This window comes from Engystomops pustulosus, chromosome 5 (genome assembly GCF_040894005.1).
Source record: "Engystomops pustulosus chromosome 5, aEngPut4.maternal, whole genome shotgun sequence".
Taxonomy (NCBI): Eukaryota; Metazoa; Chordata; class Amphibia; order Anura; family Leptodactylidae; genus Engystomops; species Engystomops pustulosus.
In genome coordinates this window covers 103,595,143-103,614,125 of record NC_092415.1, presented here as the reverse complement: position 1 = coordinate 103,614,125, position 18,983 = coordinate 103,595,143, and the positions used below count along the sequence as shown (strand labels likewise).

At 41.4% G+C, this 18,983-nt stretch overlaps 1 protein-coding gene across 2 annotated transcripts in view; it reads left to right on the top strand.

Moving 5' to 3' along the window:
• The window catches only part of RETREG1 (reticulophagy regulator 1), a 61,026-nt gene that overhangs the window by 33,156 nt on the left and 8,887 nt on the right, over window positions 1–18,983 (top strand). For both annotated transcript variants that reach the window (XM_072152786.1, XM_072152787.1), the window contains 3 exons: window positions 13,198–13,324; window positions 16,568–16,652; window positions 17,635–17,772. In XM_072152786.1, the coding sequence (XP_072008887.1) occupies window positions 13,198–13,324; window positions 16,568–16,652; window positions 17,635–17,772 (350 nt within the window). The remainder of the gene's footprint in view (window positions 1–13,197; window positions 13,325–16,567; window positions 16,653–17,634; window positions 17,773–18,983) is intronic.

Genomic DNA, 18,983 nt, shown 5'->3' with positions numbered 1-18,983 from the left:
CGTCTGTGCCATATTGGAATCTCCCTAATATTCTCCATCTTGAATTTTTCGCATTTTTGGTGAAATTTGATGTGTATTTTATTTGTATGTCAGTTTATATCCAAAGCTAATGTATTTAAAAAGTGGGTAATTTGGTTACTGATCTCGACTGCTGCAAGTCCCTACTAATCGCTCTTCCACTTATAGTACTAAACTCTCTCCTCTACTTTCTCTATCCTGAATGCAGCAGTCAGACTTGTCTATTAATCGAGATCTTACAGTGATTTAAGATAAATATAATCTCAATGACATCTCCCAAGCTGCAAAAATTTGCTGGCATGACCTACACCACATTCCCTAACCTGGTGTCATTTTATGTGTTTTTAAGTCTACCCCCAGCTAACTCCTCACCTCTATGCTATCCACCATTATGCAGCACTATTAAACAGGTTACTCTGCAGGACCATGCACCTGGAACTCTGTATATATAGATAGCAGCTAGTGACAGCATTATTTATTTATTCTAGTACCTTATGAGAATGGCAGAAGCTGAGCCCAGGTTATCACTGCGGGAACCCGCCAGAATGTGAAAGCCGGGTCCCCGCAATTACGGACAGTGATCCCCTCTGTTTAACCATATTGATGCTGTGGTCATGGTGACCGCAGCATCTATAGGGCATTACCAGAACATTGGCTATGGCAGCCCTGAGGTCTGAAGGGCACCAGGGCTGCCGGAAGTAAATGCATGTTAGATCATGCTGAAAGCACAATCTAACAGTACTGCTGTCAGCCTGTGCATAATGGATATAGAATGTTCATACATGTCACTCCACCATGCAAACTAAAATGTAGTAGGTGCATGAGTAGGGTACCAATCCTTAGTCCAATAAACAGTATAAACTCGGCACTCCATAGAAGTTCAATTGTAAAAATTCTTTATTAAGGCGTCATCACATTTTTTTTTTTTGTCCCACAAAAAACAAGCCCTAAAACTGCTCTGTAAACAAAAAAATTAAAATGTTATGTCCATTAATACACAGTGATGAAAACAAGCAAATTTCTCACAAAATGAGTTCTATATTCTGCAAAACAAGTCAACCATAAAAAAGCTATATGAAGCGGTATTGCCATAATCGTGATGACCCATAGAATAAAGATAACATTTTATTTACCATAAATACGGTGAACTGCCAAAAAAAAAAACCTAAACGAGAATTAATGATTTTTTTTAACCATAAATGCTTGTAAATTACACCTCCATTTAGTTTGAATCCTTGTGAAACACATAAAGGGTTAACAAACTTCTCAAAGTTGATTTTTCAGACATTGAGGGGTGTTGTTTTTAAAATGCCATATAAATACAGGTTGTGACCAGAAAACATACCCTGGATATGTTAAAGTGTTACCAAGTTATAATGACACAGGGCATATTTAAAAATCGGGCTTGGTCCGAAAACCCTAAAATGGCTTAGTCTTGAATGGGTTCAGTTGGTAATCTCCGTTATTGATATCAGGTAAATGAAGGATATTTCTTATCCATGCACAAACAGATTAAATTAAAGTTAACATAAGAAATTGTTTTATTCTCTTTGGATATAAATGAAAATTCCTATCTAGAGTGTTATTGTTTGCTCTTTCCCCACTAGGTTGTTTGTGGTTAACTGGAATAGTTACTTACTGGTATTTACTATTTACTCACATGATTTGTAGTTTAAGGTTACATGCTTGGAAATGTGTAATCTGAGGCTCAGTGACCTTTAGGAGGTGGGTCTGGAGGCTGGTCACTAGGTATGACCACACCATAGGGTTGCCTCACCACACATTTACTACACAACAGTATAAGGTCATTAGTCATTTGTATGGAATGGGAAATCATAAGATGAAATGACAGTGATAAAGAGAGACAGCTGTGTCTGGCAGCTGACGGTGACTGTATAAGTCTGTGTGTATTCCAGTCTGCTCCCCAACTGGTTGTGTTTCAGTAACTTGGCCAAATGCCACCTTTAGACAGAGGCAAATACAAAAAATACTGCATTCATGGCGATCCAACTGCTGTAGTAACAGGAATTTACTTCAGGCCTTTTTAAAAAAATTACTTGTGTAACTTTTCAGTTATGTTGCTACATAAAATCATGCCTGTGGCCAGTGTACCACGTGCAGCAGTGTACATAGTCCACTTCCTCTAAATATGATGCAGCTGCAGTTAATGCTATATCATATGCCTGAGAAGATCACAGATGTAGCATTATGGCTGCGGGATTTACCCCAGCGGTAATCTCAGCAGCCATTCAGCAAAAGGAAACCAGCTGAAAAGTTTTATTCCGGGATTTACTGCTAAAAGGTTGATTTCCACAACAGATCTGCAGCATTAAATGACAGGTTATTAAATACTGCAGATCATAAATCTGTAGCAGAAATCCATTTCCACTGCAGATTTGTTTTCTGCAATGTGTATTGTCATAAATCCCATACACTACCTGGCTACTGTATTACACTGCAGATATACAGTACAGAATTGCCATGCTGTAAATAAGCAGGTAATATTCAGTTACTCCAAGGGGCTTATCCAAACGCTTTGCCATATTCATATAGCCTTCTTATATTTTGATAGGTCGGACATTTTGGGATGCGGTGATATCTGACATGTTTGTATGTTCTCTCCGTGTTTGCGTGGGTTTCCTCCGGGTACTCCGGTTTCCTCCCACACTCCAAAAACATACTGTTAGGTTGTTTAGATTGTGAGCCCCATGGGGACAGGGACCAATTTGACATGCTTGTGAAGCGCTGCATAATCTGTGTGCGCTATATAAATAAAGAATTATTATTATTTATTATTATTACTGTTTATTTTTATACTAGTTATAGGGAAAGGGGCGTGATTTTAACTTTTATTAATTTTTTTTATTTAATTTTTTTTTATCTTTTAAGAAAACAGTTTTACTATTTTCCAGATACCTTAGGTCAGTGGTGGCGAACCTATGGCACGGGTGCCAGAGGCGGCACTCAGAGCCCTTTCTGTGGGCACCCGGGCCATTGCCCCAGCACACCAGCCAGGACTCAAAGAATCTTCCTGCAGTTAAAAGCAACTTAAAAGATGCTGCTTTCAGAAAGAAGCTAACATTTTCCATCTTTCTACTGTGTTGCTGTCCTCAGAAGGCCAATATGATTGAAAGTTGTTGAAGAACAGGGAGCAATAAGTTACTGCTTTAATTTTTGGTTGGCACCTCGCAATAAATAAGGGGGGTTTTGGGTTGCTTTTTGGGCACTCGGCTGCTAAAAGGTTTGCCACCACTGCCTTAGGTTATGCTATTGATCTTACCATGCACTGCCATACTAAAGATCTTCAGGAATTATACAGCCTTATAAAAACCCTAGGTTGTCATGGTGACAGATCGTTGCTCCTCGGTAACGTCATAGGGAGCGACAATCGTGGCCAAGAGGGTGCCGCCCACATGCTGCCTTTTGACTGCCACCAGGTCTCTGGTTGTTTCATGTGGTATTTTTCCACCATTCTCAGAGGGGTAGCAAAGAAACTACTGAATAATAGGTAATAAAGATTAAAGGCAAAGTTGTTTTACCTCCCAAGAACTGGCTAATTCATAGGAAGCATAAAATGATGATTTATTAGATCAATTAAAATAAATCCATGTAGAAAGACAACATACACATCAAAGGTCCAACAATGGTCAAAATAGCTAACTATACATAAGAAATAAATCACAATAAGTCTGTATAGAGGTACAGTCCTCTGAACAAGTCAAGGCATTACAAACAAGTATTGCACATTTCCCAGAGTTGAGCCCGGGTGATCACCTTCACGTAACTCTACGTCCACAGGTGGGGACTACCCGCATTCTATGACGTAGAGAGTAACGACAAGGTGCAGGAAGGGGTGAGGTACCCCCCACAGCCATTGAGCCCTCTCCATATACCTGCAGCTGACTCATGCCATAGTATTACGTCAGGCGTTGTTAAAGGGTTAAATTATTGGTTATCATTTTTTTTTCTTTTGTATGTAACACTGGTGAGCGATACATGTTTTGTCAGAAGCTATTCAACATTATTTATTTCATGGGTGCCTATAATGATGAGCAGCACTGTAAGTAGTGGTCCGGCTTATTAGGCCAAAATAAAAGATAATGATTCGCTTATGTCATTTTATGTTTCCAGTTTATTCTCAATGTGCCCAAATATTTTAGAAATAGTACAGTACATCCTTATAAACTATGAGTACATCATGATGTTACCCACCCCCACTAATACTGATCTACTTATAATACACAAATACTGCCTTGTGTTGTCAGTTGCCTCACTTTGTTTTGCCCATAAAGGGCTTCTCCTGGGGTTGAAAAGCATGGCTGCTTTTCTCCAAAAACTGCTACATGCCATTTTTTTTTACCAGTTTTGCAGCTCAGCTGTACAGAAATGAATTGAGTTTAGTTACAATACCATGCATTACCCATGATCGGGGTGGAACTTTTGTTTTGTGGAAAATAGAAGTTATGTTTTTCAAATCCCGGACAACCTCTTTAATTTTTATGACAGCTAAGCCTCCCAGGGCCCAAATAGAATGTACTGCCTGCACTTTATAACAGTAATCCTAAGTTAAAGTGGAAAAAAATTTGATGCACCCAAAGTGCCTTACAGGTATTACCTTCCATGAAAATAAATAGTAGCCTTAAATAAATAGAGCTATAAACACATTCACATGACCCTTAATTTATTCCAGTCAGTTCCCCATATATCATACAGTTGTGGATCTATTTTATGCATAGGCAAATACAGATATAGACAGCCTATGTTTTCACTGATTCCTTCTTTAAAGGGGTTTTCCCACAAAGGCAAGTTAGGCCCAATCCACAGGATAGGGCCTAACTTGCTGATCAGTGGGGGTCTCAGTGCTGAGACCCCCGCAGATCACGAGAATGAGGGGTCCGACCGACCCCTCGCTGCTCCTCAGACTAATGGAACAGATGCCCGTGCATGACCGTTCCGCTCCATTAATCTCTATGGAGCTGACGGAGATCTGGTATTTAGCAGATTTATTAAAGCCCCTGCACCAGTTTTCTCTCTGACTTTGCACATTCTTTTCAGTGCTAACTGCTTGCACATGTATTTATAAAGTGTCTAAGACACATTTATGGAATAGCTGCACTACACTGCACTGAAATGAGTGTTCCTGTGTGTCACATTTATCATGCAAAGTACGATAGAAGTGTGTTGCACGCTCTATATTAAAAGTGCACCAAAAAAGGGGGTACACTCTTTTGGAGCAGTGCAGGGGGCACCAGATTCATGAAGAACGTGCACCACAATATCTGAATCTGGCACAATGCACACTACACAGGAAAACTGCACATAGTGCAGTTGGCACTGTTTTTAGTAGAATTGGGCCATAATGTTATACATAAATGAATACAACAAAACTAAATGACATTAGTCACAAAATGAAGCTTAACTAGTTTGCTTTTATAATTTACAACATTTTATGGGCTTTCTAAAGTAGGCAGAGTTATCTCCAAGATGACCTCCTCCTAAAACTACAACTACCATGATCCTTCAATTCTCAGTACCAGCTCCTCCTTCTCATGCTCTGCTCCCAGTGATGATGTAACACTTTCTTGCTCTGTTACCATAGTTTTGATGTTGTAACTGCCATCACTGCACGTTACCTCACCGAAAAGGGTCTGACCACATGACCTGCCCAGGTAGGTGCAGGACATGTGACCAGCGGCCATCTTCTGTCCTGTCTCTCCTCCACAGCGACAAAATCACTGGACTGATTAAAGGGCCAGTAACATTTGAATTCTTCATTATAGTGTATGTCCACAACATTTTTGTACTAAGAGAAGCAAAATTTCATGTAACAACTAATTACATATTAGCTTATATTTTAATGAGCTATTTGAATATGAGTTATGTTTATTCCTGGAATACCCCTTTAATGGAGTGGTGGTGCGTATGCCTGAACACAACTCTACTAATTTCAATAGGTAATCTGCATTACCAAGACCAAAAGAACTGTGTGAGCACCATGATTGGTTCTAAGCACACAAAAGTGCATAGCCCCTTTTATTGGATGCCAAATTACAGAGGTGTTCCTCTTGACATAGAGTACAGATTGGCACCATACTGAAATCACAACTAAATCTCTAATGTAGAGATGAGAAAGGACTGTATTGAAGACTAGACATTTCCTAATATGTAGCGCTATGGTTTACTTCAGTGTCCAGGAGACATAGAATACAGGCCAAAAGTTTGGATAAACCTTCTCATTCAAATAGTTTTCTGTATTTTCATGAGTATAAAAATTGTAGATTCACACTGAAAGCATGGTTTAACACATGTAGAGTTATATACTTAACAAAAAAGTGTGAAACAACTGAAAATATGTCTTATATTCTAGGATCTTCAAAGTAGCCACCTTTTGCTTTGATTACTGCTTTGCACACTCTTGGCATTTTCTTGATGAGCTTCAAGAGGTACCGTATTTTTCGGCCTATAAGGCGCACCAAAAATCCTTTAATTTTCTCAGAAATCAAAGGTGCGCCTTATAGGCCGGTGCGCCTTATATATGAACTTTTGCAGAAATGTGCTAAAGACAAGATGTACTGTAATTTACCAGTGTTTTTAGTAGCTCCATCCCCAGAAATTTCCTGCACCTTCCCACACGGTATACAGGGTCCCTAGCTCCTGAAGTGCCCTGGCACCACAACTAACATTGTGCCCATCCTGCCCTCCCCTAGCACGGAGAGACCAGAGCTGCCATAGTGCTGACCACGAGGCAATCATCATCATCAGTAAGAAATCCCCCATATCTGACAGCCCTGTAACAGGGGAAGAGAAGGAGCCACAGGGAACCCCACAGAAATAACACCCTGGCTGAGGAGGGAAGGAGAAGGTGCAGAGGTCTCCACTTAATCCCTGCTGCATCACCCTGCATTAACCCCCAGCAGCCCATACCTCTGAGATCAGAGCTCTCTGACACGCTGAAGACAAGTTTCCCGGGAAGTGTAGCTGGCTTGAATTGTGCACAGGTCTGCCACCTGCTGGTCATTTTTAGGTACTGCTTTTGATCCTGCGCCTTATACTCCAGTGCGCCTTATATATGAACCTAGATGTCATAGCAGGCATTTATTAGGGGTGCGCCTTATACTCCGGTGCGCCTTATAGGCCAAAAAATACGGTAGTCACCAGAAAAGGTTTTCACATCACAGGTGTGCCCTGTCAGGTTTAGTAAGTGGGTTTTCTAGCCTTATAAATGGGTTTGGGACCATCAGGTGTGTTGTGCAGAAGTCAGGTGGATACACAGCTGATAGTCCTACTGAATAGACTTTTAGCTGCTTTTTTCTCGCTATAATGCAAATTCTAAGTAAAGAAAAACTGGTAACCATCATTACTTTAAGAAATGAAGGTCAGTCAGTCCTGAAAATTGGGAAAACTTTGAAAGTGTCCCCAAGTGCAGCTAAGATTAGAGACCAGGTCAATACCACAGAGTTCTAGCAGCAGACACATCTGTACAACAACTGTTAACAGAAGACTGTGTGCTGCAGCCTTCATGATAAAAAAAGCTACTAGGAAATTACTGCTAAGGACAGGCAACAAGCAGAAGAGACTTGTTTGGGCTAAAGAACACAAGGAATGGACATTAGACCAGTGGAAATCTGTGCTTTGGTTGGATAATTCCAAATGTGATATCTTTGGTTCAGACCACTGTGTATTTGGGACAAATACTGCAAAGCACTTATAAAAGCAAAAGGTGGCTACTTTGAAGAAACTAGAATACAACACATATTTTCAGTTCTTTCACACTTTTTTGTTAAGAATATTATTCCACGTGTGTTAATTCATAGTTTTGATGCCTTCAGTGCAAATCTACACAAAACTCTCTGTATGAGAAAGTGTGTCCAAACTTTTGGTCTGTACTTTAAATATTTGAACTAAGGGAATGTAGTCTCTTTGGAAAAGGTAGGACAAGTATGGCACACAAATAGCAGATCTTGTATAGAAGGAAGATCTTGCATATTTAATAAATGCATGTAATTGGAATAAATGCCACAACTAATGTAACTTTACTGTATTTACTCTTGGTACTATTCTGTTTTAAGATTTCGTTTAATCGACAAAACTTCCTCAGATACTCGAAATGTTTGCGGATCACAGCAAGTACCTCACACTTGTGTACTGACATTTCAGTCTCTCTTTTTCTTGTGATGCATAAGCTTATTAATACTCTCCAGGAATGTAGTATGAACACCTGCCAAACTGACAAAGCTTCAGCAGATGTTACCATTTGATAGGTGATGTTATTTGTAGAAATGTCTCTACAATATTACAAAGCATTTACCATGTGTATAGAGCATATGAAAAATGGATAATTGTTTTAATTTTACATTTTTCCTATTTTGTTTAATAATTACAGTACAAATGTACTAGATAGCTAAACATATCTGGACACTCAGCATCATGTCTTCATGTGTTTGCTGCACAACTTATAGTGTAGTTTGTTATTGGATACTCATTTGTTGCAACATTAAATGTATAGGGGAACCTGGCACCAGTAGTACTTCCTGCTTATGTAGAGTTCATGGCACTAAAGTGGTGGACCCCAGTCCTGGTTTTTAATCCATTTCAGAGGACTTGATTTGCTGCTGGTTTTAAACTCATCAAAAGTCGATTGATCTGAGACAGCACCCTCTACAGGGCAGAAATATTCTTCCACATCAAACTTGGGAAACTGTATTTTACAGACTTCCTTGTGAGTATACGGTGATAGCAGTAATAAAACACTTCTTGTCATTCTTATCAAGCTCTTGTCACAAAGCTGTATGCGAAAATCTTTATACTTTCATAAATGTGTTTTATTTCTACAACTCAGAGCCGTAACAAGTAGAACCCAAGTCATGAAAACGTGCTCCAGACCATTATTCTTCTAACAACAAATGTTTTAGTTGTCTAGAAACATTCTCTTGGGTGATTGCTAGATGGTAGAGTATATTCTTCAATCAAGACAATACTTTTTCCAGTGCTGAATGGTAGTGTGACCCTGAAGAAGTACTGTACTTACTAATATTAACTGGGGAAAAGTCTGTACATGGTTGTGGAGCATGAAAATACATATACACTTGTGTGAAAAGTAACTGGAAGTCCTCTACTTTGTAAGGTTCCTCTTTGCTTTTTCTGTTCTACAGTTATGTAGAAATTTATATTATGATTATATTGAAATGAGTCAGTGGCTTCTGTGAATTATAAAATGAACCCCTCAGCTGTCCTGAGCTGTCCAGAGTCAGGCTGCAACTCCCCCTTCCTCTTCCTCCTCTTTTAAACACAATGGGGCAGATTTACTTACCCGGTCCATTCGCGATCCAGCGGCGTGTTCTCTGCGTTGGATTCGGGTCCGGCCGGGATTCACTAAGGTAGTTCCTCTGACGTCCACCAGGTGGCGCTGCTGCGCTGCAACTTTTTTTTTTTTTAATGCGGCGGTTTTTCCGAATCTGTCAGGTTTTCGTTCAGCCACGCCCCCAGAATTTCCGTCGCGTGCATGCCAGCGCCAATGCGCCACAATCCGGACGCGTGCGCCATTTCCAAAGGGAAAATCTACGCAAATCTGAAATATTCCGGTAACACGTCGGGAAACCGCGATTTGGGCCCTTAGTAAATGACCCCCAATATCATGCAGTGCAACTCGCCACAGAAAATGAGACCTTTGGTTTACGGGGCTAGATGTAAATGACAGGTTCCCTTTAATTCCTTATGCAGTAAAATGTGACTTTTGGAGTTCTATGGGCTCATGCTCCAGGCAGTGCATTCCACAGCCCCTTGGGGCAGATTTACTTACCCGGCCCATTCGAGATCCAGCAGCGCTTTCTGTGCGGTGGATTCGGGTCTTCCGGCGATTCACTAAGGTAGTTCCTCCGCCATCCACCAGATGTCGCTGCTGCACTGAAGTTCCCCGAGGTCCGCCGGAATGCACGAGCCTATACCTGGTGAAGGTAAGCGCGGCAGTTTTTCCGAATCCGTCGGGTTTTCGTTCGTCCAATCCGATCGCGTGCGCCAAAATCCCGGGGCAATACAGGGAAAATCAGCGCAAATTGGAAATATTCGGGTAACACGTCGGGAAACCGCGAATCAGGCCCTTAGTAAATAACCCCCCTTGAATCAGTTGACTGCCCAGGCTTTGGATTGTTATTGTCATTAGCATGTGAGTGGTACGTACCAGCCAATGACACGTGGGATGCTAACAACGGTCCACAGGACGCTCATAGTCCGCAGAAGGGCTAACACTTAGTTTCAACTCGGCTATATAAAGAGGCTTAACAAATGTTTTCAATAGTTGTCAGATTAAACAAGGATACTTTTGCAAGAAACCAAGAGTGTTGAATACCTTTAGAAGGCGGGGAAAAGTAGACTGTCACGGGTGCTCCGGTGATCCCTGTCTCGGATCAAGGGCGCACCCATGTTCCTCCGTGAGCCCCCACTGAAGACCCTGCGTAGGCTCCTGCTATTCTCGGGACTGCCGTGCGCGTGTGCCCCCGTCTCCTAGGGCCAGCGCACCGTTGATTGGTGCGCTGACTGAAAACCTCCACCTTATAAACCGACACCTCCCTTCCTGCTCTGCTGCATCTTTGTGCCTCATAGTCTAAGAGAAAGCTTCCAAGCGATATTCCTGCGTTCCTGTGTATTCCTGCTTTCCTGTGTATTCCTGATGTGTTTCTGTTCTGCTCTGAGTCCTGTGTTGCCGTGTTACTAGAGTCCCTCTGTGTTCCTGTGTTAACAGAGTTCCTCCGTGTTGCTGTGTTCCTGTGTCCCATGTGCCTGTGTTCCCATTCCTATCTGCTTGGACTTCCCGTTGAATGAGTCCTTAGCCTTGCCAGCAACCGATGGAGGATATTATCGTATTAATTTTCTTTGGACGGGGGTTTTATGCAAAATGTTTCAGCCATGTCTTTATTTTCCATGCCCCTTGTGTCCAAGTTGGAAAATGTGATTTAAATTGCACCTAATGCTACATTTTATGCTAAGGTCCGGTTGTACACTCACCGGCCACTTTATTAGGTACACCATGCTAGTAACGGGTTGGACCCCTTTTTGCCTTCAGAACTGCCTCAATTCTTTGTGGCATAGATTCAACAAGGTGCTGGAAGCATTCCTCAGAGATTTTGGTCCATATTGACATGATGGCATCACACAGTTGCCGCAGATATATCGGCTGCACATCCATGATGCGAATCTCCCGTTCCACCACATCCCAAAGATCTATTGGATTGAGATCTGGTGACTGTGGAGGCCATTTGAGTACAGTGAACTCATTGTCATGTTCAAGAAACCAGTCTGAGATGATTCCAGCTTTATGACATGGCGCATTATCCTGCTGAAAGTAGCCATCAGATGTTGGGTACATTGTGGTCATAAAGGGATGGACATGGTCAGCAACAATAATCAGGTAGGCTGTGGCATTGCAACGATGCTCAATTGGTACCAAGGGGCCCAAAGAGTGCCAAGAAAATATTCCACACACCATGACACCACCACCACCAGCCTGAACCGTTGATACAAGGCAGGATGGATCCATGCTTTCATGTTGTTGATGCCAAATTCTGACCCTACCATCCGAATGTCGCAGCAGAAATCGAGACTCATCAGACCAGGCAACGTTTTTCCAATTTTCTACTGTCCAATTTCAATGAGCTTGTGCAAATTGTAGCCTCAGTTTCCTGTTCTTAGCTGAAAGGAGTGGCACCCGGTGTGGTCTTCTGCTGCTGTAGCCCATCTGCCTCAAAGTTCGACGTACTGTAGCTCTTCTGCCTACCTTGGTTGTAACGGGTGGCGATTTGAGTCACTGTTGCCTTTCTATCAGCTCGAACCAGTCTGCCCATTCTCCTCTGACCTCTGGCATCAACAAGGCATTTCCGCCCACAGAACTGCCGCTCACTGGATGTTTTTTCTTTTTCGGACCATTCTCTGTAAACCCTAGAGATGGTTGTGCGTGAAAATCCCAGTAGATCAGCAGTTTCTGAAATACTCAGACCAGCCCTTCTGGCACCAACAACCATGCCACGTTCAAAGGCACTCAGATCACCTTTCTTCCCCATACTGATGCTGGGTTTGAACTGCAGGAGATTTTCTTGACCATGTCTACATGCCTAAATGCACTGAGTTGCTGCCATGTCATTGGCTGATTAGTAATTAAGTGTTAACGAACAGTTGGACAGGTGTACCTAATAAAGTGGCCGGTGAGTGTATATGCGCCCTATTTAGGGCTGGGTGATTTACTTAACAAATACAATATCCTGACACATTTGCTTTTACAAGTGTCCCTCTGATAGTATATGTACAGCAGGACCATTATTTATATGAAAGGCTGTTTTTTGTTTAGTTCTGTCATTATAAATAATTCATGCTACTAATAAATCTGCAAAGGTAACCTGCAAATGGCAGGTTCCCATAGCACTGTAGTAACCAACACTGTTTTTTAGCTTAAAAATTCATACTTCCTATCCCCAGAAAATGAACTTTGTAAAACTACCTTGCACAGTGCCATAAGATGCAGCAGGTCCCGAGGGTATGTCCCTCATTCCCCCTCCATTCCTCTGATATCTTCCTCTGCCATGCCCTGCTGAAGGGAGTGGAGAAGACATATATACCAGGAGACAGATATACTAGGATGAGCTGAGAAACACAGTGAGTGGCATGATTAACACATATCCTTGGGGTTCGATGCTCCTTCCGGCAGGGTGCCAGGTATGCTTACAAAGTACTTTTACTGGGGATAGGAACAATTCATTTATTGCTAAAAAGAGTATGGGCAACAGTACTTACATAGATATTCTCAGCTTGTTTCTCCATGAACCAGAGGAATTGTGACCCCCATTCTTGTAATCTTGTAATCCACAGATCAGATTGTTGTAATTTGCAAATACTGTTGTGTGAGACTGGACAAATTATATTTGTACAAAAACTATAGATGTCTGTTCAAAAGGAAAATATACATTTATTTTTTTAATATAGTTAAAGAGTATTTACATAAAAAAACATGCAATGGCCCATTGCTTGAAACCCAGACCAAAAAATCCACATGTCTAAATGGGCATGTATTATCCAATACTTTGCTGTATACGCTTTTATGTGACTGGGATACATGTGTTCTCTTCCTGTTGTTTGGAGGGGGGTTGTTTTTTTTTTTTTCCTTTTTTTAATCTGTTGATTTATTTTTCTTAGGTGGGAGATGATCAGCGCTAATTCAGAATGCAAACCTCGACTCGGCCAGTGTATTGCAGAATCTTGGTCAAGCTACACAATATTTCTCCATGAATTATTTCATTTTAAGCAGCAAAATCCAGGCAAGGTATGACCAATACAATTTTTTCTATGTGTAAAGTTAAACAACTACAGAACTAATACATCACTTTATCCATCTAAGTAAAGGTTTGTATGGGCCAGTATACAGGATTGGCAGAGGTCTGACAGCCCCTGATTCCCCTCTGCTGGCCTGTGCACGCGCATGCCCGTCTCCTAGGGTGGAAGTTTAAAGTTCTCTGTGCCTATTACTAGTGATTGGATCTCCTCCGCTGCCAGCCCTGACCTCTTGCTTCGTCTCTGACCTTTAACCACTGCCACCTGCATCGACCTACTGCCTGTCCCGACCACAAGATTGTCTGCCAATTGTGTACCTCGCCCTTGGCTGCCACCTTGGACAAGTCGTGCCTGCGGAACAACCTGGTGGTACCACGCCGCAGCAAGACCAACCTGCTCTGGTGAAGACCGGGCACCACTTAGATTCCAGTTGCAGGTGTTGGCTTGTGTCATCATCCGTGGTGGTCCATAGAGTTGACAAAGAGACCTTAGAGTTCATAGTAGTGTTTCAGTCTTTACCCACATTGTACAGTACATGGAATGTGCCAGGTTGTGTAGCTCAGATTATTACAGGCAATACAACATGTCACTGCAATTTTGTTGTCACAGTTAGATGGGCTGGAAGGTATGGTTTTCTTTTAATCATTGTGAAGACTTTTGCACAGACCACACATTTCCCATATTCCAATACACTATTAAAGCCTATAAAACAAAATGTAGTAGCACTGCATGACAATGTACAAGTAGGCTATAATTATAACAGTATACATGATGAGTCATGTAATAGCTTCAAATATTTCTGACATGTACAGAATGTATCCTCTATACCAGCAGTCTCCAACTGTCTGGCCGCGCCCAAATAGCTTCAACTTAAAAATAAAAACTCTATTTCCTCATAGTGAAAATGGCAAAGGTGTGTGGGAGGCTATAGAAAAGGGGTAATGCCCCCTTTTCTGTAGCCCCATTCTTATATAGACAGACAACAGAAAAAGCAGCACTATAAGGATGGGACTACAGAAAAAGGAGCAGTTGCAGAAAAGGGGGCATTTTAGACCGGGGGCTGCTGGAAATGACACTTGGGTTGACCAAGTACATGGGGTATTTGCAGTGTGACCAATTTTTTTTCCAAAGAACCATGGTAAGGTGGTTACCCGGCCCGGTCCCTGGAAAAAAATTTGGGGTGCGCCGGTTTAGGATAAAAGGTTGGGAACCACTCCTCTATACCATTAAAATAACATATATAGCTAAGCAGATTCCACAACCAGTGAGTTATATTGTAGTGTAGTGTATATTCAGGCACATGTAAGGGCCTACTGTGCTCAGGGCCCATGAGAATCTGAATAGACATTAAACTGAGCATTGGTAAATTAATTATAACTAAGTTCTGTCATTCGGGGGGAATATTTTAAGCAAGGTAAGTGGAAGTATTTCCCTATTACTCTTAAACAGCCCTTTATTTTTTAGTTATTTTATTTTATTTTGAAGTTAAAAGGAGTCCTCAGAAGCAATGACAGCATTTCATAGCTTTGCAGACATATCTTGGTTGCTCTTTACCAATCTGACATGGCTGTTCTTCCTGGTGCACTTGTTACTTCTCTTAATTCTTCCCAGACCTCGCACTGACAAAAGACGCGATCAGGTGCAGGTCTGGAATCTGCAGTAATGTCTTTAGAGCCCCCTTAAACATAATAAATTCTACACTTCCCTCCGGCTTCTTGTTGTCGCGGCTCTCGCAGATTCCTGTAAGAGCGGGCAGAGGCACGTCTACGCACACAATATGATGTCATTAGCCAGTAACACCCCCTGTCATAGTGTGTGCGCACACGTAGAAGACGCTGGAGCTGTGGGGAGAAGAGGAGCTGCAGGGAGTGCTGGAGCTAATTACCAAGTTTAAAGGAAATCTATTATCTAAATCAAGCATGATAAACTAGGGACACTTATTCATAGATGTAGGCACCATGACTGATAATCTTCTTATGTTTGATATCCATCGCCTCATTCCTTCTTAAATCAATTATGCTAATGAGCCTGAAGGGCTCCTTCGGGTGTAACCAGAAACCCTTTGTGTTGTATATTCACTCACTCAGACTCATTAGCATATTTTTAAAAGTTGATTTTAGAAAGAAGGAGACCATGTAAAACAAATATAAGAAGATTACCTAAGTCACAGTGCCTAAATTTATGAGTAAGTGTCTCTGATTTATCATGCTTGATCTTGATGGTAGATTACCTTCAAGTTAGCCCCAGCCCAGGACCAGGTGTTTCACCGCCCAGTCTTCGGCTGCAGCCCGGTAATTGGGGACTGCTACCCCACAGCAGTTTTTGTAGCTGTAAACCAATAGAATACATTAAAGCAAAGCTGTCACCACACTATCCCTCCCCCAAGCACACAAATAGTACCTATCTATGTTGCAGCATGAATGAAAAGTCATCATTTATTCTTTTGTAGGAAGAGGTCAGACAGTCAGGTAACCCCACCTCCTGCAGGCAGGTCCCAGCCCTGCCTCCTAAGGCCCTCCTAAAGGTATGTAATTTGTGGCCAGATATACGTCCCCTATAGACGGCCATGGCACCCAGGCTCGCTACCGTGAGCAAGAGTTCTCACCGTTCCAAGCCGTGGCAAAAAAAAAGAAATGTATGTTCTATACAGCATTATCCTCTCCAGCGCAATGCCATATGCCCCTTGGCTATGGCCGGGCGTGCATACGTCCATGTGAATGTAGCCATAATGTGATTTCATTCACTGGCTATCTAGGAGACAGGGCTGGGCCAGATACATGGAGTGGGCAGAGCGGACTACAGGAGGCGGGGTTACTTGACTGCAGGAGGCGGGGCTACCTAACTGTCTGACTGCTACCTACAAAATAATAAAAGATGATTTTTCATTCATGCTGCTTAATAACTTGCTAAAAGCACCTCCAGGGGACATTAATGTTTGTGGGCTTGGGGGAGGGTTGGTGTGGTGACAGTTTCGCTTTAACTATTGATCTGCAAATGTCCTTTGAAATAAATGATTCCCTGACATTTTTGTTATATTTTAGTGTAATGGCAGCTTATCCAAGATTAATTGATATATGCAGATTCTGGATTCACAATAAAGAGTAAAAATATGAAAAATCACTCACTGTATCAGTCAAAATGAAATAAAGTACAGTATCATACCTTGATTTTTTTAAAGATAATTTTTAACAAAGTAGCTTAGGCCCTAAATTCATATTTTGTATGTATTTTGCAGTTCTGCCTTTTGGTCTGCAGTGTATGTACATTTTTCATTGTGTTGGGAAGCTACATTCCTGGAGTTGTCCTTTCCTATTTCATATGTAAGTACTAAGAGTCTATACGTTAAAAGAATCGGTACTAGGCAGCTCAACACATACATGTGGCACTCTAGAAACACAGACTTCATTGCTATACCATGGAATAGGAACATGATTACATTTATATTTTGAGCTTTTCCCCAGATATAAATCACCCCTCTCTCCAAATTATTAATCTGTTATATGGACCTTTTCTGTTTAATTATGTAAAGAGACATTATGGGGGGGATTTTGCAGCTGGCCAAACCTACTTTTGCATAAAACCTGTGAACATTCAGCAGTGATGTTCTGTTCTCAGGCCTTTGAAAGTACACAGGCAAGGTGCATGCCCCCTCCACACCCACAAGGCGTGGAGTCGCAAGAATAATTATTTTAGTGCTTCTATGCCAGAAAACTGGTAGAAGCTCTGACAAATGTCCCCCTAATTGTACAAAAAAGTTTTCTCACTTCTCAACATTTTTTTAGATCTTTTTCTGTAGTCAGTGAGTGAAAGTATCTCCTGAAATGTGAAGTTCACATAGGGGGCAAGTCTTATTACACAGGAGTATACACTTAAAGGACCCGAATAGTCCTAAACATTGGTGGCCTAATCCTGGACCCTAAATGTGTTCCTGGAATCTTAGTGCTGCAACCTCATACTATTATAAAACGAGTCAGTAGAAACATATGGTAAAGCACCACATCTTACAAAGCCTCTGTAGATATCTTTATTTAAGATATTTTCATTAATGCCATCTAAAAAACCCTAACAAAGTATACCTGTTGGGTAAAATTTACCAATAAAAATGCGCTAGAATTCTGGCACACTTTGCACTAAAAATAATCCCTTCTTCCAGTTTAGTATCAATTTGCAGTTTTTTAAGTATGAGACAGGATTAGTAAATTTACACCTATATATGTTACGTATATGACTATTGCAGAATGTTGAATGTTGTAAAAATAGACATCCATGTAAATCCTCCTTTGTGTTTTTGTTTTCATGCAGTATTGTGTGCCTTTTTGTGTCCGCTATTAAAGTGCAATGAAATCGGACAGAAAGTATTGAGCAAATTGAAGTCAGTTCTGCAGAAACTGGAGTCTGCGTTGTGGTTACTAGTGAGCCTGTGGGTGAAAGCCAAATCCAGTAAGTACGGGCAGTCCCCAGGTTACGTACAAGATAGGTTCTGTAGGTTTGTTCTTAAGTTGAATTTGTATGTAAATTGGAACTGTATATTTTACTATTGTAGCCAGAGCCAAATTTTTTTTGGTCTCTGTGACAATTGGATTTTAAAACCAACCAGGATTAACAATAAATCTTAATTGCAGACACCTGTGATAACTGTTACAGCTGATCATTGTAGCCTAGGACTAAAGTACAGCAAATTACCGACATCCAGAGGTCCGTTTGTAACTAGGGGTTGTCTGTAAGTCGGGTGTTCTTAAGTAGGGGACCACCTTTATTTGTTCTTAGGCCCCTTCCACACTTGCGTTGCAGATCACGTCAGAGTCTGATCAGGGTGCGGTCAGGGTTTGGTCAGTGATAAGCGCACATTTTTAATCAGAGTTCAATCAGTTTTCAGTCAGAGTTTGTTCGATGTCTCAGCTTTTCACGCACATTTTCAATGCAATTTCAATGCGCAGATAATGCTCATGAAAAGGACTCAGGACTGAGCTCTATCTTTTCTATGGCAATTGATGCGTGAAAAACGCATTGCACTTGCAAGTGTCTCAGAGTGCAATGTGTTTTTGATGCATCTCCATAGACTTGTATGGTGCGTTTTTCACGTGACTTGCAAATGTAGAGCATGCTGAAATTTAAACGCGCATTAAAAAAAAATGCGTGTGTGTGCGTGAAAAAAATGCAAGTCTGAAAAAGCCCATTGATTACAATGGGTCAGAGTGCGATGCAAGTTCTGCACGACAAAAGCACGTGCAGAACATGCGCGTGAAAAACGCAAGTGTGGAAGGGGCCTTTGCCAACAGATATGTATTCCTCACTTCAAGCTTTGTTTCCAGTTATTCCCATATATTAGACAACGGTTTGCAGATGAAGCTTTATCCATGACTGGATTGACCATGACTACACTGGTCCAGAATATGTAATATTTATCTGGTTACTCATTAGAATTCCTTATATACCTGGATCAAATTACTATAAGCATCTTACAATGGGACTTATCCCTGTGTGGCCATCCAATGGAAAGATATAGCAAAATAAGAGGCTGTCTTTGGCATTCAGAAAAAACCATGTAATAATAACTTCAGCCATCCCACAAATGGTTCATTGCACTGAATGCTACTACATAGCCATGACTGCTACACTAATAATGCAAAACGTTTGCAGTCTGGTGGGGA